The sequence below is a fragment of the Pieris rapae genome, chromosome 9 (genome assembly GCF_905147795.1).
Source record: "Pieris rapae chromosome 9, ilPieRapa1.1, whole genome shotgun sequence".
Taxonomy (NCBI): Eukaryota; Metazoa; Arthropoda; class Insecta; order Lepidoptera; family Pieridae; genus Pieris; species Pieris rapae.
The window spans coordinates 9957143-9977584 of NC_059517.1; the positions used below are offsets into that span (position 1 = coordinate 9957143).

General features: G+C 34.4%; 1 protein-coding gene across 3 annotated transcripts in view; it reads left to right on the forward strand.

Moving 5' to 3' along the window:
* LOC110999389 overlaps window positions 1-20442 on the forward strand; it is a 38369-nt gene that overhangs the window by 15971 nt on the left and 1956 nt on the right. The window contains exons 3-10 of one of the 3 annotated variants that reach the window (XR_006750432.1): window positions 12182-12401; window positions 13652-14389; window positions 16135-16312; window positions 17156-17369; window positions 17502-17740; window positions 18642-18850; window positions 19661-19763; window positions 20063-20131. Coding sequence is in view for 2 of the 3 variants with exons in the window: in XM_045629563.1 (XP_045485519.1) it covers window positions 12182-12401; window positions 13652-14389; window positions 16135-16312; window positions 17156-17369; window positions 17502-17740; window positions 18642-18850; window positions 19661-19763 (1901 nt within the window). In the remaining variant the exon portion in view is untranslated. The remainder of the gene's footprint in view (window positions 1-12181; window positions 12402-13651; window positions 14390-16134; window positions 16313-17155; window positions 17370-17501; window positions 17741-18641; window positions 18851-19660; window positions 19764-20062; window positions 20132-20442) is intronic. The other 2 variants (XM_045629563.1, XM_045629564.1) reach the window with 2 other exon arrangements.

Sequence of the window (20442 nt, forward strand, 5' to 3'; positions counted from 1 at the left end):
GTTGGTATCGTAGTGCCAGCGCGTAATATTCTGCCCTATCAAAATGACATCATCTAGTTTGCACGCAAATCTCTTAGATTAAGGTATTCTGTAGGTTAATAATATCGCAAATATATATTTGTGTGTTAGATGTAAAGATGTAAGATTTTATTTATCCGCAATAAAAAATTAAATTGGGGCAGTCACAAATTTGTGTGTACCCATTTGTTGACTCCAGATCCTTGGGTAGAAATCGATACTGTGATGCAGGCTTGGATAGGCTCCAAGTATTAGTACTGCATGGTATTTACTTCAATAAACTGTCGTGTTGATTGATTAAGTGTTACAGACAATATATATAGACTATTTGTCTAAACATACCATTTTAGAGTAAAAAAGTAAATATTATAAGTATTGCTACAAATTGAAATTAAATAATAATATCAAGAACCTGCCGAAATGCTTCCCAAGACTAGATTGCGTCGCACCTGCCCCTGTGAAAACTTATAATCCTAAACACCTAAACAAATACATACAGCGACCACTACTTAAGTCTTGACTTGTGTAGCTATCGCGGCATATGCCAAAAAGGAGTATTAAGAATAAATATAGCTCTAAATCACCTGCATCATGAGGACACACCACACACCTTCGCTTTCACACCATCACACAACTCACAAATTATGTCATTAAGTTAAATGTTATATTTTTCGCTTACGTGTAATTTTTAAAAGTATATTTTTTATTATGTTTTTTTTTTTTTTAATTTCTAGAATCAAGCTTAGTTAATCTTCAACTATAATTTGATAATTTAATTTGTCTACTTATCCTTGAAGTATTAGAAAACATCTGTTTTTATTTTTAGCTAGTCTAATGCCGAGATCTATAGAGCGCACTTACACTTTGCTCAGACTAAACTTTCGAGTTAAGTCATATTTGGTATTTATAGAGCAAACTACGAATCTCTCGGAGTGTTGGCTTAGCTCAATTTCAAGTCCACGAAATCGACGACTTACCAAAAACTTTGACTATAAGCCTAACAAAAATAATGGCCCAAAATTTACTTTGCCATCATATCTTTTACTTGACTTTTTATTTTGTCGTATCTGCCCTATAGCAGTGACATATGTTGACAACAAAATTCAAACTAACTTCAACTCTCGCTTCAAATCTGTTATTTTCGTTTGCCTAAAAATATTAATATCTTAGATATTTAATCTTCTCTACCGTGTCACATACTGTAAGTATCTACACTATCTATAAATATCAATATGCTGTAAGATAAATACAAAGATCTTCATACACTTCATTCACTAATTAGGTATAAGCCCGCGGCAAAAATTTTATGGTTATCTTAGCCAATAAAAGACATTCCTAAATGTTTACTTATTAGACTGTTTACTTTTTTAGCTGGTACTGATCATGACAATAATAATGAAAGCTGGAGACCAAAGAGGGCAAGAGCGTCCACTATAGATGCCACATTTAAATATGTAAATCAGCCGGGAACAAGCCACAACTGGACTGAAGAAGCTGGGTTGACGGAAACCAGTGTTGAAGTCACCACTAAAAGTCAATCAGCAAGCAGAAAAAATAAACCTTCATTTGAGGACCTTAAAAATTGCTGTGGCAAGAGTTGGACAACAACAAAAGAAAATATGAGATAGAAATGGGACATTTAAAATTTAAAAATCAGTTAGAAATAGATTCTTCAACAAAAAAAAAAATTATCATTAGAAGCTTTACAGTTAAAAAAAGAATCGGAAAATAAATGATTAAAATACAATAAGTTTTGTTTGATTTTCTTTATTACCAAAAACGTAGTTAAATTGGGCAATCACGGATTGCCGGAATGCTAGACCGGTAGGATATATTTCATTGTTTTTGTGTTCTTCAACTTCTGGTGTCTGATCAGCAAGATCGTCATCGTCATAAGCATCCCATCTCTCTATACCTATATTATGCAGTACAGCATAAGCAATATTTATATTACTGGTATTTGTCAATTTTGACCGCAGTCCTAGCTTCATTTTGGTTGTGTTCGTTCCGAACATATGCTTTTGGTATTCGGGGATTCATATCGGCTGCAGTTCCTACCCTTTCAATGTTTTCTATTAAAGATAGAACTTGCTATATTCTCCATTATGTCACTTTCGATAAAGCTAGGTCCAGGTCCAAGTCAAAGCCAGTCGTTGTTTAAAGTATAATTAAACATTTGTAACAGCTCACACAAACAGAAACAGCAAAAGTGAAAAAGCGATTGAAAATTTTTAATTGTAAATACAAGTTGTCATAACAATGCGATCCGTTCTACATAACAAAAAATTATTGTCATCTCTGTAATTATGTCATTTAACTTTTAAATAATTTTTCTAAAGGTAAACTTGTAAAATTCTAGTTATTGCAATAATAAAATAAATAGATATCAATAAATGTGTACCGTTTTAGACGTTTAAATATTTGTTATTGTTATACTTTTTTAAAGAATAATAAAGAAGGTATTCCGTGAAATGAAACATCACTTTGTATTTTGTCATTTTCTGTCTTAGCTTGTGCTTAGCTTAATCTTACCGTTAAAATGTCTATAAATACCAAATCATAGTTTATGCTAAGTGTACACTAAGCTAAGTTTTTCGTTAGTAAAGTTTGAGCTAAGTCAAAGCGCGCTCTATAGATCTCGACATAAGACTAGTCTTGTGACACACCTAACAAATACGAACGGAAACGTGGTTGAAATGAAGATTACTTTTAAATGAAATCATTTCGATATATTTATTTAAAAATCGCTGCTACAACAATATATTTTAAATACAATTTTGAGAATGCATAGGCATATTCTGTAAGTTATATTATGAACTAAAGAATGCTGCTATAACCTTTGGTTTGGCACTCACATAACGTTCTGATTCGTGATTCAACCGTGCCTTGACATCTTGGTGGTTTCGCGCCCATAGACAAAAAGTCTATTGCATGACCTCTCAGGGATTAGTCGTACGCACACTAACCCTGCTCATACTTGCACTGAACTTTATTCACTTTTTACTAATTATTTCAAATGAACAAAAAATTAAATGAGTATCAAATAATTTTTTTAACGCTTTGAGTACCAGTGGGAAGTAAGTTTTTATATTATCATTTTTACATTATTTTAAATAGATTAACATTTAAAATGTGAACAAAAGCAGGTATTTAATTGATAATAAAATAAAATTATATAATTATAGATCTGGTTTCTAATGGCACAGTAACCTTCATAAAATATTTTAGGATATTTATCGTGTCTACGTTGGCCATAAAGATTTATAGCTTAACAGGTGGATTTTATAGCTTGTATTTGGTTATGTTAGTGATTTTAGGGCTATATAAGAAATAATGGGCGTATACTTGATGCCAAATTCGTTTTTAGTATGATACTAAAAAGAAAACTGTACTGATTTGGTGCTTGAGAATTTGTATGGGAATGATGTTGGTAAGTTAGTGGACGTAAATGGGACACGAAGAAACTCCAAATTGCATACTGACATCTTCTACGTACAATTCTTATGTTATATATGTAGTATACGGCCGTAGTGTAACCCCTGAATATCTTCATCGATACAAGGACTACCTAAACGTTGTCGATGTACATGTTTTTTGGCGCCAAGTTTGAAGTAACCCCATAGATGTATCAAAGTGTGACGCCCTTTAATAGACAATAGAGGAATTGGAATACCTGTCGTGACTGTCAGTGCGTGACGTTTGGGCCAATGAATAAGCGATTAGATGCGTGAATGAATCAATAAAATTTGAATTAATTTTAATGGCAATAAATTGTAATCTATGTTCATTGCCATTAGTTAGAAGTTGTTTTAGGTTTCTGCTGCGACTTTAGAGATAGCCTAGTCTATGGTTTTGGGTCGGAGAGTTAGTGGAGCGCGTAAGGATATAAAACCTACATACTTTGTGTATAAAAGTGTGTCAAACATAGAAATTGCTATTCTAACCTAGACTAGAATATTATCTAATTTGTCTTTTAAATTTCAATTTAACTATTCATAGATACTTCAATACCAGGGAAGTGAAAACAAAGTAAACAATTACAGATAATGGCCGTCATACATTTATGTAATATTCCTATTTATCATTTAATTACTGTATGGAACAATGCACTTGTAAATTGATAGGTTGGACAAGGATAGATATGATTAAACAAAGTATGAGTTGGACAAGGATGGAAGATAATCAGGGTTGCCAAGTATAAGCAATTTATCGGTTATAATTTCGTGAGTTTGGCAACGTTTTTACTAGAATAACATTAGAAATATGTTTTCATTTTGGCAGTAAATGTGTTAGCAATTGTTTGCTGTGTGTTAAGTATCTTCTATAAGTTATGTCAAGGGAAACTTTGCCTGTATATTGACCTACATAGATTTTTAAAGTTTCATACATAACAACCATTCGCTGCAACCTTTTAAGGGCTTCAGATTTCCTTGCCTGGCTGCCACATGCTGTCGACTTTTATGTTTGACGTAATCTGTCTCCGTTAGCGTTTAATTACTAAATGATGTGAGACTGATCTAATTTTCTCTGATCTAATTTGCTCTAAAATTATCGCGATGCATGTGCACTTTTTCTTTTGCATATTGTGTCCTTTTTTTGTTGTTGTTATTTAAGTTTTATCTGAATAACTTTGTTTAATGTATTTTGCACTTCTTGCTTGCCTTATCTAATTTATATTATTTTTCTTTTTTCACAGTGGATGCCTGCGATAAGGCCTCTAGTTGCCCTGCTTTACATTTAATTGTGTCAATTGTATGTTATGTTTCTGCAACGAAGTAAAAAAAAATCTAATTCTTTAATACTTCGTTGTCTTTTTGAGTTTGAGAGTTGCTGAATTTTTTATTGGTCTAAAAGATGGCAATTGGCAACACTGAATAGCAATGTTTTGCAAAGGACATGTGGTTTGCGGTTTTACGTATTATATTGTATTGCACATATTGAGTAGGTTTCGTCTAATGAGAAGTTATAAATAAAATAAATCAGTAGCACTACAACCTTTTTAAGTCGTGGCCTCAATTTTCTGTATCTGTTTCATGATCATTTGTAAATCTAATAGGCAAATAGGTGATCAGCTTTGCTTGATACGAGAGTCGCTGGCTGAAACCACTAGGCCGACACTGCTAATGATAAGTTATACGATATCCATATATGATATTAGTTATTTCGACTACGCATAAGCGTGTTGTTCCCACGAGAATGTAAGTGCGTGCTCCTATTTCACCTGCCTCCTGCTGATAGAAGACAAATCTTTGTTTTTAATTTATTTTTAGTCTTATTATTTATTACTTAACATGTCATATGGAACATGGTGTAATTGCAGCTCCTTACACACGTTGTGTAAAGCAAAAACTTGGCGATTAAAAAGAGTGGCGGAGAGTTTATCGCCAGTTCTTCTCTTCCGTTCCACGCCCTTGCTTTGAGAATTGTAAATGTACAATTAGAAGCATATACATCTCTGTTATTGGTGTTCATAAGTGTACATTGTGTTACCTATATGAATAAATGATTTTGAATTCGAATTCGTAAAATGTTCTAGGAGTTCAGGCACCTCTCATTCGAATTCTTCGCAAATATAACAGAATAAACATTACTTATGTTTTTTGTGTTATTAAGGGCTTGATATATTCGGTGGTGGGTTGATCAATTTAAAAAGGCATTAAGTGCCTATCTGATACTTAATCCGCATTGTTCAGAAAATATTACTAGTTAAATTAAAATTAATTTTTGTTACATTTATTATATGTATTTTAGAATATATCGCTTGTAACTTATATTGTAGGTATAGACAGTAAACTATAATGAATAAATAAGACGGGTTAGCGGTTACATCCATATTGACGAGGTAATTTAATGCCTTTCCAGCAATCCAATGAAATTTGAACTGGCTGTAGTCCTTTACAAACAACACATATAATATTATTTCGTATTATTTATAATTAATTATGTGATATATAGTTTTATTGCTATGGTTTGACTTAAGCCGTGTATTGTATTGGGTATTGGGGTACAAGCACACCGAGCACTCGTGTCCATGGGCGAGCCTTCTGTCCATTTGCCCCCTGTTTTATTAAATTAAATGTTACTTTTATTTTGAGTTGGTAACAACGGATTTAAATTTGAATGAAGCATTAATTACTTAAATGCATGACTGTTTTAATCAAGATGGCGACTTTTGCAAATCGCATAATGTTATTAAACTTTATTTTGTAATCGAGTTGAAATGCGTTTGCGCATCCGAATTCGATTAACGGTTGCAAAGTAGGTATTACACCACCCACCGCCGCTGGATTTTCTACCTGTAGGTGTCTTTCTACCGTCGTACCTAATTTAAAACCTTATATCGACATATGAGAATGGCATGTGCGTATAACCTGATTTAAATGTCTATAAAAAATGGGATCCCGACCGCAGGAAGTTCAGTTTAGAATTTCGCTTTCTCTTGTTACTTGGCCACCTGTTGGTGATGTCATATCCTGTGCCCACGAATGACAAGCCTCATTGAACACCATTGTCAGGTATTCGATTGGATGTTTGGTAGGTACAGCTCGAACAATACGTTATATGTTAAACACAAAAGAAAAGAGAAGCGCATACACTTTCCCAAAAGCCGGCAAGTTATGCTCTTATCTTCCTCCATCATGCGTCGCACAGCACTGATGTTATCTTCAGTTGTCGCTTTTAAAGGACATCCCTCACGCTGATCATAAGATGGCGCTTCATTAAGAAATGTTAATCGCGGCCTATCATAGCTTTGTTCCTGAGTAAGCCTACAACGAAAGTGGAAATAAATCATGGACGGAAAATTTTCTCGTTATGTTCCTTTTCACGTGTACTTAACAAGAGTTTTAGATTTGCCGCCAATTCACAAAAACATGACAAATGAATGCAATATTAGGTTACCAAAGAGTTCTAAAATTGAAATTCAAAAAAGTTTTCATTTGCAATGTTTCTCACTGGCCATTTCTAAACACTTTAGACATAGACATAGACATATTATTTATTACAAACAAAACACACACACATAAATACACAACACAGCAGTAATCAAAGAGAAAAATTTAAATAAAAGATATAAAGAGAGGTATATTATTTTTCCCTTTCCCCTTCGGTCCGTCTCAAGCATATATTGCGTGTGTGCTGTGGCTGTAAATGGCCCTGGCTCAGAATTATGCTGAGGAGCAGAGTGTTCCACAGCGCTGGTCATTCTGCCAGAGACCACATCAGCTAGTTTGCGCCTCAATCGCAAAAAAAATAATATATTAATACTCAGTAGGAAATGATAATAATAGTATTATTGAAACTTAGCAATATCGGTAACAAAGTCTTGTGTAATATAGTGTGAAGTAAATAGGTAAAATTGAAGGTTAAAATAAGAATAATTGTTAAGTTTTATTATTACAATATTTTTTTCACGTATATACATAGGTATATACATAAAGTCCAGCTTCCGGTCCTTTAGCGCGTTAAGAAATAACTATTCGTACGTATTGCACGGTTTTAGGACGTATACGTATATTGTGGTAAACCGCAGACTGCAATCATTAGGTAACATATTCAAAAGGGGTCTGACATGGCTTCACACAGCTGGACATTAATTTCGTAATAAGAATATTAAAAAAAATGATAAATGAAGAGTTTTATTTCCTGAATCTCTAAAAATTGCGTGACGTAATACTTAAATGCTCCCTGATCTACTATCAACTTTTTCCTATTCTCAGACGATTCCAGAGAATGTTCTCTGGACAGAACTTTTGTGATTATCAAGAGGTATTTGATAGACGTAACCAAATCGTTCAATAAAAGTGGTATCGAAAAATTGTCGCTGTCTTAATAGTGAAAACCAAATTCAAATTACAATTAATTTTACCAAAGATTTTTCTGTATAAATTTATTATTTTTATTTGAGAGTTTCGATTGATGCTTGCTGAGAGATTACTAGGTTCCAATTTGATTAGCTTCAGTCTCTAGCCTCCACGTCGATTTATATTAAGCCGATTTTGATTGCCCCCTTTTTAGGAAGAAACCACTGCCTGAGTGATAAAAAGCAATGTTCAACTTGTTCAGTCTTTGAATTGCGAAGTCACAGACAGCAATTAAAATAATTGCAATGACTACCTAAAGACAAGTACTCAAGTTCAGCATTACCTAATATGTAACCTGAAGGCTGAGTCAAGAGATGATTCATTGTGTACTGTGATATCATGTTTGTAATCTCAATATGTGCGATGCTTCGGTCCATTGATCATGATTGTATTTTGCGAAATTCAGTCGAAGTAAATAAGTATTTAAGGTTTAAAAAAAATGCATTGTTTGTGGAGCAAACTATGTAGATAATGTGCCTTTTAGAAGATCAACACAAATATTTTTAAGTCAACGGGAATGGACCACTAACGTAGTAGATGTGGAGAGATTTGGAATTGTATAGAAAACAATTCTTATATGGTATTCAAGTTTTATTATAATTGATTTTTCAAGAATTGATTCAATATACTACTTTAAAAAAAAGTAGTATTAAGTATTCTATTAATGATTATTTACGTGAAACATTATAATTAAAATTAATTTGATAACGTTTTACGATATTTTATTAACTTATATGTAAAATTCCTTTTAAAACAACTAAACTAAAGAAATCAACTACTATTACATATATAATAGTTAAATCTATATTAAAATCGTAAATAGGAAATGAATAATTTTCACTCAACTTGTGTTCCGAATGTAAGAACCGGTTAAAATAAGGTCGTATAAGTCAAGTTCAGTATTCCAAATATGGAGACAAATGAGTCATCGCTTTGTTATGTGATTAATTCTTTTGCAACCAGCTTAATAGCGGCAGGGTCTTCCTAAGGAGAAAACAACTTAATCTACCCGTTTAAGATGTATATGATTTAATAGTTTCTATTTTCTAACATTATCCCTCTTAGGATGCACGGTGTGTGTGACTGTCAAAGGAAAAGAATATCATAAAACAGATAAAGAAATCTGAACCCCAGACCTAAAAAAAAACTATGTAGCGCTACTGCTGAGTTTTTTGTTTAAAAGTAAATGTACCAGGGCATAATAAATTCTAAGGGAGCGTTCAAGTATTGCGCAATTTTCGGAGATTCTTGACCCTCATGTAACGCACCATAACGTATTTCTGTACCCAATAGTAAAACGTTTCGTTACCAACGATGACTCATAAACATAAAAATTGGGATGGACACCCTTTGGGGGTTTGAAACATAGATAGATAGTAGCCGATTCTCAAGACTTACTGAATATGCATAAAAAATTATAAGAATCGAGCGAGCCGTTTCGGAGGAGTATGAGAACATTGCGATACGAGTATTTTATTCTATATGACAAGTAGTATATATAGTAGTGTATATATCACAAGTATTTGCTTTCGTATGGTAACCACTTAGATGAACCAGTGGGTTACTAGCGTTTATGTATTAAAATTTGCCGTAACAATACGGTTACAATAAAATGTCATCAAGAATGCGGTTAGCAAGGTTAGTGAAAGCTGTCATTGTTCTAGGCTGACACAATTTAACTGCGTTCAAAACTATACAGAGAAAACATCTTACTTCTAAATAAATAAAGAAAAATCTCTATGAAACTAATACATACTTACATAAAATAAATTTAAAACCAAGTTATATATTTTTTTTATATAACTTATGGTTATGTACTTCTTGCACTCATCATTTTTTATTTATTTTTACTAGGGTTGCCTGGAAGAGATCGCTTGTTAGCGATAAGGCCGCCCGTTGCATCGAATTTTTATTTTGCATTTAATTTCTGATGAGACCAATCATTTATTAAGAAATTAACTATCTACCACGATAAACACGATGCCTTCTACATTTAGAAAACGTTTGAACAAAAAATTGTCAAGACTAGGTCAGCAGTAAGTTGTTTATTTATTAATATAACGATTTTCTATTTTATTCCAAATAAGCCTTATTATTCGTCACTAAATAAGTGTAAGAGTGTTTAATGTTCAAAGGCCGGCAACGCACTCGCGAGCTAAATGGCATTTAGGGTTCAGGTACAGCGGTATCACATATCAGGTGAGCTTCGCCCGTTTGGCCCCTGTTCTATAAAAAAAAAAATATATTTCAAAAAGGCTTTGGCGATATAAAGTTCATCCTTTACTGTGCTTACTACTTGCGCTATTCGAGGGATTCCAAAATAGCCCGAGATGAGCTGAAAAGGCCATGAAAAAAAGAGATTAAAAAAAATTTAGTACTGTGCCTAATTTAGAAATAACGACGTAATTCCAACAATATTGTACTCTTGCACACGTGTCCAAACAATGAGCGAATATAACAATACCTAAATCATATTATCAGATTGATATCGGCGTGATAAGACAAGCTTACACAATATTCTCTTTAAGATTAAAAAGTTACGCATTACATATACAATATGCACATAAATTGTATTGTTTATACCATTAACTTTGTTTACAAAATTGAAATAACTTGGTATATAAACCAAAGTTTTTAAATCAAGTTTATATTCTCGCGAAAAGAAACACATTATATCTCTTTACGTCGGTGGTAATAATGAGAGGGCAACCCATAGACACCCATTTTTAGTCGATGCGTTGCCGGACTTTAAGAAGGAGTACACTGGAATTTTGAATGGTTGGAGGTCGTATTTGTCAGGAAAGGAAGATCCCTGAGAGATATGACCGGGAGTCGATTCCACAGTTGACATGCGAGGCTGATGCATTTTATAAGCCTCCATGTCTTCTGGCTTACGATGCTGCACACTATTTTTCTGTCACCAATCATAATTCCAAAGAATAATAGAGCTGTCGGTGCCATATAGAGGAAATAATTGTATTTCCGAATATATTTCCGTGTTCCACTTTTACGGTACATTTAAATTGATTGTTATTTCGTAATCGTTCACTATACACGCACATGTGTATGTGTGTATTGATAGAATATACAATCATTTCACTCATCATGTATTTCTAAACGACTTAACTAATATTGGTGCAATTCTGACGTGATACGATAAGCTATTTTTATATGCTAATATAATAGTAGTTGTAGTTTGAATGTCTCTACTGATGATATATTTATTGATAATTGATTCTGTGGCTACAACGAGCTGAAAGTGCGCCGAGTTTTTTTTACATACCCTCTGCAGTGCCACCCACTAAAAACTCAACCATCGTCACCACCGCCTTTTGTGGGATGCGGTACCACAGAGCCTTATTAGCTTCCTGAATGCGATGCGGCGGTTGCATCCACCCATTATTAGTTTAAGATACTTGGCACAGCAAGTATCCTTCGCAGACCTGGCCATTCGGTTTTAAATAGCTAAGTCCAGTACTTGCAGGGATCACCAACCTTTTCGTCATTGTCAAGATTTCGCTAATCATGTATCCGATAGAGTTGTTACGTGGAAAGGAAAATTATATAGTGCTTAGAGCTGAGGGGATTATCTACTACGGGGGGTACTATCAGCGAAGACTAACCTTTCGAAAATTGCACACATGATACAATGTATGAATATAATTAATGAATTGTAGAGATTAACTGATGTTTATTAATATTCTGTTGTGTGAACTGACAGAAGATCTGCTTTATATCAGTTCCTATATACTCTAAGAAATAGCTAGTCTGTTTGTTCTTTCTATATACATATATTATGTATTGCTTTGTATGTGATTTATATGTAAATAGTTACAACATTGGAGTAGCTTATTTCTACGGGAATTAAATGATTCAAATATTGATGTGGAACTCTTTATGGGATTCGTTATATTTTTATTTTCTTGTATACGCTTCTCTGTCTGACATGTGTATTCTATGTATTGCCATTTTACATTAGTGATTAATAATTGCCAATGTTAAAACGACCACTCACTTAACCACTAAACTAATAAATCATTGGCGCTACAACCATTTGTAAGTCTGTCTCATATTTCTGTGTCTGTTTCATGATAATTTGTCAATATAATAGGCAAGTTGATCAGTCCCCTGTGCCTGACACACGCCGTTGACTTTGGGTTTCTTCACTGTTTGAGCGATAAAATGCGAACATAGAACGACAGTCCATTGGTGCACAGCTGGGGATCAAACCCACTACCTCGGCGATGCGAGAGGCACTAAATATCAGGCATCGTATTCATCATTGATGTTTTTTGTTCCAGGACCTAATTCCACCTCAAGACACGGAGTCATATCTGCTGAAAACGCAAAATGCAATTACCAATCTTCAAGCAAAATTGAATTCGTCGCGCAATACCAACATTCCGTCTCTATTGACAACTAGTCTCATCAGTGAGAAGACCCTAGTCTCGAGGCTACCACTTGCACAGCTGAGCCGGTCTAACTCTCTTAATTATAGACTGCGAAGAAAGGATAATTCAGGTGTGTAGTCTTCTTCTATCTACTTAAAATCCTAGAGGCTTTTTTTGCCTTTAATAAATTTAAGAAATGTATTCAAGAAAAGCTGTGTAAAAATGCTTACTAAGTTAGCGATTATCTAGTTGATAAAAGGGGCCTGGGACTAGCGCCGGCTAATTAATTTGCGATATTTGTTTTAAAATAAGTGCTGTTTGATGATTTGCTTTTTAAAAGTACCGAGAGTTTTTACGCCGCCTTTTTCTCTCGGCCTACACGACTACAGGTTCAAATTTAATGACTTTGAATAAATTAAAAATTCACGTAATGTAATAATCATTAGGACCGTTATTCCGGAACCTCGCAAGAATCTAAATTAGATATGTCACATCTTTTTTTTCAACGTTTGACATATTTGACAGCTCAAGTGATTTGAGGAACCATGTGGAATGTTAGCCTATATATAGATAGATATTAGATATAGATCAGAATATTCCAGACGCCGTCTGTTGAAAATTGTTTGGAAGTCAGAGACACGACACGAAAATTTAAAGCAACTTATAATAAATACTTATAATAAAAATATAATCCTGCCTGTCGTGCTAATTAATTATTTAGTTATTCCAAATATTAAAATCAATTTAATAGAAAAACACTTTTTTTCAAATTTTTCATTTATTAATATGAATCGTTAATAACGTCGAAAGAAAATTATTTTATAAATTTATTTATTGTAATTACGATGACATTAGACAAGTCGCGGGAACAACATGGGGTAGAGTGGCCTTTGCCACCTGGCAAAAAAAAAACGGTCAGGCAATAATGGAAAAAGGAACAATTTATAGAACTTAGAAGGCTATGTATATAATATGTAATAAGATATATTATATTATTTATTGTAATTAGGTCGATTTCCACAAAACTTTTAAAGGGAAGTATGCGTCAAGAATCGTGTCTTCGGCACGGACTATCAAACACAAATAATATTAAAAGTATGCGTTTAAAAAATATTTTTGAAAGTCATTTATAATACTATAGAACAAATTGAGGTTTAACGTCAATATATTAGTAGTATATATGATCTGCTTTATTGAAATAGAACACTGTTTCATCTAATTGAGTCCATCATCCATTCACATTAAATATTTTTGTATTTTTGATTTAAGTATTGGTTAAAAAACACCTTTTTTGTAATTCTTTTGGAGTAGAAATTAAAGAAGAGCCAATGAGACTTACTCTTGTATCATTATTATAGAACTACCACTTACCCGTTTCAGGTGACGGTAGCCCACTCCGAAGTCCTGGGCATTACGTCATCACAGGCTCCTCAAAGGTAGACCACAGGCGACTCAACAATCCCTCCAGATCCTTGGACACCGAACCAAGACGGGATTCAAACATGAACAGCCCCGATTCCAACAGAGGCCTCCTCAGCAACAGCTCAGACGACAAAACTCTCTCGAACCGGCCAGCTATGTCGCCAAAAACACACACACGTCACCAATCCTTCGACGGACGAACTGATTACATTAAAGACATAAACACAAACGTCTGTCTCAAAGCTGTGCTGAAAAGCAACGCCCTGGATACCAATTTAAGAATCGATCAAACGCGCCAACCGCCTAACGTGATCAAACGCTCTAGTTCGTTCAACACGGTCAAGAATAACAACCTTGTTGACACACGAAAAGTTTCGCGGCGTTTGAGCGGCCATTCGGATATATCTGATGACACGGATAATGGCTCCTTTGATAAGGATCTGAGGAAGAGGGTGTTTTCGCCGGAGTTGACAACTGTTCCCTCGAACTCGCCACGATGCCCGAACACACCGGAAATGCAGAGAAAGTTCGGACCGGGATTGGTTAGGAATACCCGGGTGACGAGTAAGGGACGAATGTCAGAACCGCCGATGGCGAGGAAGCCGGCTAATCATCAGAGCAGACAGGATTCCAAAGTTATGAATAGGCTCACCAAGTCCAGGTCGTCGACAAGAGAACCACCGAAGTCTGATAAAGGTATGTTTAAGGTAATTTATCCAAATATAAAAACTATTATAGCCTCATTGTCAAATTTATTTTTGAGAGCATATATATAAAAAAATTCAATTGTCAACGCACATAACATGAAGTATGTGTGTGTTTACATTATCACATATATCACATACGTAAACCAAAGATAATTTAAATATGCTACTGCTACATCTAGCTATGTAAATTACAAATAGGTTACAACATCCCAAACTTTAATGTATAAAGCATATCTTCTTAACTTTAAATTCTACCTGTTCCTTGAGATGTGGCGTTTCCAAAGCTCTTTTTAAGTCGGATCCTTATGGAACCAACTATTTCGAACCGATAGTTAGGAGTCTTGAACACAAGAGCGTACCACTACCCTAAAGGCCGGCAATGCAACCCCTGGTGTCCATGGGCGGCGGTAAAACGCTAATCTTTAAGTGACCCGACAGCTGGTTTGCCTCTCTCCCATAAACAGAATATTATTTCTCAATTGAAACAAATAATATTTCTATCCCAAAATCTAACACCTTAGGTGGAAGGAACTGTTAAATTTAACTTCCGTAGGGTACATTCAAGGGTACCCCAAAAAACAATGGCAGGAAAACAATAAGCAACAGACAATGCACCCTTTGAATCGATTATTCGATAAGATTAATTGGAAATATAAGTGTCGACTTATATTTTAAAGTTGAAGACTTAAAATGGTCCCATTGGTTTGTAACAAGGTAATTTTAGAATACCATGAACTATCAAAATGGTTATAGCCAGACAAATAGACATTGTTTATTAAATATATACAGTATATATAGAGTAATATACAGTCCTAGAAAGAAATTAGAGCCTATGTGTAATACCTTTTTAGAACCCCTATTAAATGCGCTAAAACTTGTAATACAGGTTCACTTTTCGGTAGGGTATTTTATTCACAGTAGGGTCCGAAGTAAAGAAAGTTATGATTTGATTAAATTTTATATCGTAAAAAATATTATCTTTAATACACCCAATAAACAACCATGTATATCTAACGCAAGGACTTTTTCAAGGTTTTGGAGTAAAATGTTACGATGCGAGCGGCGATTGAATAATGCGTTATTGTTAATATTATTTTCCACTCTCCGATACAATATACCACATAAAAGAGCGTACGAATTCTTAAAAGGTCCAACGCGCACTCGCGAGCCCTCTGGCATTGAGAGTGTCAATAGGAGGCGGTAACCCTTTACATTAGGTGAGCCTCCTGCCCGTTTGCCCCCTGTTCTAAAAAAAACAACATAAATGGCAACTTTTAGGTTTAAGAAGTCATTGGGTAACTAAACGTTTTACTATTGGGTACAGAAATTTTTTTACGGCGCGTTACATGGGTGGCGGGAGCGGGGTTGTTCAAGAATATATTCAAGTATATTATATGGAAATAGTTGAATTATTGTATATAATAAATCGTTTACTTGCATAGTGGTACAGATTGATTAAATTGAGCCATATAAAAATAGGCATGCACATTGCACATGTCATATTAATTATCATGATCTCGTAATGATAAGAACAGTTAAGTTGTTTCTAATCGTTCTCAAAACTTATGGTCTGAATACTCTCCCGCTATAAAGGCTTCTAAAAAACTATTATTACGCCTATATTATACTCGTAATATTTTTGATACCTATCGATAAAAGAAACAATTTTCAATGAGGCTATTTAGTCTAACTCCTTCCGCGTAATAAATATAAGTTTATTTTCTCCCATTTCAGCACAAAAGAAACCCAACCAGCACCGTTCATCATCAGCGTTAGCTACGAAAGAGAAAGAGTTCACCAACTGGAAAAAGCGATCCTCATACGATCCGATGAAGGCAGCGCAGGAAGGGAAAAAGAAACAGCAGATGGCGAAAAGGCAAGAGTGTAACAAGGATGACCTTAGTTCACCCAGGTTGCTTTCTATACATTTTATGAATCATATATTCATACATTTTTATTTGTCTCATAATTCAACGTTCATCACATTCGGTTGGCTATTTGGATGTATATTTTTTATGATTAGAGTTCAGAAGAGTGAAGAGTGTTCAGAATAGTTATTCGGTCTCATACCTTTAGTTGAGTTTTATTATCGGACGTCAAGGCAAAATACAAAATACTGAGCGTTTTTAAAGCAGTTTTGCCAGCACCACCCCTATGTGGAACCAGCTACCCACTAAGATATTTCCACCAATGCGAGTTAGGGTCTTTAAAAAAAAAGCGTACCAATTCTTGAAAGGCCGACAACGCACTTGCGATCCTTCTGTGATATGTAATCACGGTATCAATTGACATCAGATGAGCTTGCAGCCCGTTTGCCTCCTAATACAAAAAAAATATGTATTCAATGTTTATAATTTTTTTTTAATGATTTATGATTTGTGGCCCTTGCTACTTTATAAATATAACTTTATAAATTATTACATTTAAATATTTATAGCTACCTGTGTTTCTTATACAATTAACCCTTCTAGAACGCGGTGCCCCTATAACGCGATTTACGTCCTCCATATAACGCGGATATTTCTCATTATATTTCTGTAGTGTGAAATTTATAATGATTTATCAAGTCCAATTTTATACGTTGTTTTGCATACCTTTGTACCTGTTTGAATTGTGTAATAAAATTAAACTCAATAATTTTATTAAATTCGTATTCATTAAATTTTTTTTCGGGCATACTCTTACAACGCGGTCTACCGCTATATTGGGAGCTTACTGTATACAAATTAACTTTATCAACTTAATGAAATTCCAGCCATTCGTCACCCGTGCATCGATCCCAGTCTTTTCATACCACGAATATAGCTGATCTCACTTTGGATTACTCCTCTGAGGGAACAGAGGATGACCAGCCGACGTTGCCAATTGACCCTATGATTACATCAACGCATTCAGACATCCTGGATTTGAGGAGAAAAGGCATGAGCAATGATGTGATTTTGGGTAGAAGTTATGTCGCTAATTTTAAGGTAATTTTTTTCTCAATATTTTATAAATTCGTTTAAGATTTTTTTTTAATTTGTAAAAACTAAATAATCGTCTGCTTACCTTAAATTTTTGTTAATAATAAAAACAACGAATGTCTAAACTTTTTGTTACAGGTACCCAAACCGGAGAACTCCAAACGTCACGATAAACACAAAACGGGCAAAGAGGTTGACAAGCGCAGAACCTTCATACTTGACAGTGACACGAACTCAACGACAAACGGCAGCAGTCCCAGAAATAGTTCTATCTTCAGTCACGAGAAGAATTCGTACACGGATACCGAAGGAGAGAGCGGGACGGAGAGTGCGCCCGTCATGAGGCAGAACAAGACGCAAGTTCAGCCGAAACAAAGGTACGTTTGACGGTATTATCGTGAACAAAAATGGATATTTGATCGTGAAATAAATTCTAAGAGCAGTGTTAGCCTAGTAGCTTCAGCTTGAGGTCCTGGGTTCGATCCCCGACTGTGCACCAATGGACTTTCTATGTGCGCATTAGACCCATAAAGGTGACTGCGTGCCTGGCGCTGTCAGGCATAGGAGGCTGATCACCTACTTGCCTATTATTAGACAGATAAAGAAATCTGAGACCCAGACCTACAATGGTTTTAGCGCCACTGATTTCTATCTCTTCGTCACAGGACAAAACATAAATACAAAATGACAACAATGTACTTAAATAATGATTATGATTTAAGGAATAAACGGGTCCCTGTACTCAGAGTCATTAATTTAGCTAATGGCAACGTAATGATTTGTCAAATAATTTTGGATTAGTTGATGGATATTGACAGACTTTTATACTAAATTTAAACTTATTAAATTAAGTACATTAAATTGTACCTTTTTATTAATATAAATAGAACTATTATTTCTTTAATTAAAATTGGCAAATTTGTGCGCACTCGTTAGTAACATTTCTTAGTACCAATACTGCTTTCCCGTAAAGCAGTGTTTACAAATGTTGCACCCACGCCCCACAAGGGGGCAATAAGTTTGCTAAGGGAAATTCGAAATTATTTTCGAGGAGGTTATCCTCCACGTTTTTCATTATATATTCTGAGAATTTACTCACTGTGTTTCGTTAACAAATTCCTAATGATTTCTTCCTAAAACCCATCATTTAAGTTTCTTAAGTGAATAATTCACTTTTTAGTATTAACAAGTATGTATCTTACATAAGAATTACCTTGGCGTAAAAAAATGTTGTAATAAAGTGCATTAGAGTAATCTGTTGTTACACCTTTTTTGTAGATACAGTGGTGATTTCTCCATGTCATCTTCAACAACCTCAATTGGACATAAAAAGCCTAAAGAAATCCAGCCCCGTTATATGGATATATCTAAATACAAAGCCGAGAATTCTCCAAAGACGTTCCTACGAAGAGATCCGAGTAAGACTTATGTTGGAGTGCTAAATGAACGACCAGTCAGTAAGGGAAGCGCTCAGCACTATGAAATGGGTAAGTTTCCTGGAGCTCACGACCACGCAATTCTAGTATATAATACTATACTAGTATAATTTTCGGCACGTAACTTGGCAAGAGTCGTTAGATGCGCAGAAGTCGTTTTTAGGTCTCTTTGGTGGTGAAGCGGGACGCGGGGTATGACGTAGCGCCGATCACAGCGCGCTATTGGTGCGTTAGTCGACCCTTGCCTCCCGCACCGCGTTTACATTTCGATTACACTTGCCGGCACGAAAGTTGTACCATTTGTTTTGTTGACTTTTTGGTACGAGTTCAGTTTTAAATTAAGTTTTGATTTTGTTTTGGTTTTGTTAATTGTTGTTGTTTTAAATTTAGTTTTTGTAACGTTTATTACAATGCCAGGACCAAATACCGTTTTACGCAGACATGCCAGAACAATTTAATTAAAATACTAATTATATATTATTAAAATAATTTTTAATAATAATTTTTTTTTTACTTAATTAAAAAATGCATATTATGTTTTATTTATAACACCTAATAAATGTCACGAATTCCTCTGGTTTGTTTATATACAAGATTAAAAATAAATGATAGCAATAACCATAATGACAATCAATAAAAGTGAACAGTTTTTGTTCCACTAAGTGTACGATGCGCGAACTTGCCCCCACTACGCCAAAACCTAGCCAACTAACGTGCCGGGGACTATATATAAGAACCTTATAACATAGTTTTAATATATTGTTTGAGCGGCACTGGTGGCTCTGTATTGATTTTCAAATTTTTAATATAACAGCCCGATTTTCTTCTAATGTATTAGAAATAACATAATCGTTCTTTCAGAACAAAAGAAACAAGAATTAGAGAAGTGGAAACGCAGGGCGTCATACGATCCGAGGAAAGCCGCGGCTCTCGGCAAGTCGAAAACCCCGCCCAAGACTGCGAGGTAACGAACAAATAGTTTTTTATTGTCCGTTCTGTCTTTTGCCTCACCCTTGTGTTGTCTGTGGTAATTCAACTACTGCTCTTTCAACTAGGAGATAATAAATGATTCGTGGATATTAAAATTATATTATTTATATTATTATTACCATATTATGGTAATAAAACCATGGACATATGAAAAACGATTTAATCTTTATTTATTTTTTGTTTCATCAAATATGATGCAATGGCTTTATATAAGTAATGTCTTATAATTTATTTGTATTGTATTTTTTAAAAATTGGTTTTTGAAAATTTTAGAGCGTGACAGTTCCCATTATGCATACAATTCTGGCTAAACTGTAACGGCGGCCATCTTGTATGAAAGAGGTTAGTCAAATGTCAATTTGACAGTTCTGGGAATTAGGGGTTATTAATATTAATTAATATATGCACTATTCACTAATCATATTGCTTTTCGCTTTAAATAATGCTAGCGGTGGAAATTAAATGGAAGTTTAACACACAAGTTTTAGTGTATCAGATTTTTGGTTGGTTGCCAGATTGCATTAGGAGTCATTGGTGCTTATTTTATTTTAAATCACACTCCAAGATTAGGAGTTGTTTTCACTTTTTATACTGTGCTTGAAATTAGGTACGGTTTTTTATTGCCTACAACCATTATTTCATGTTTGTAAATA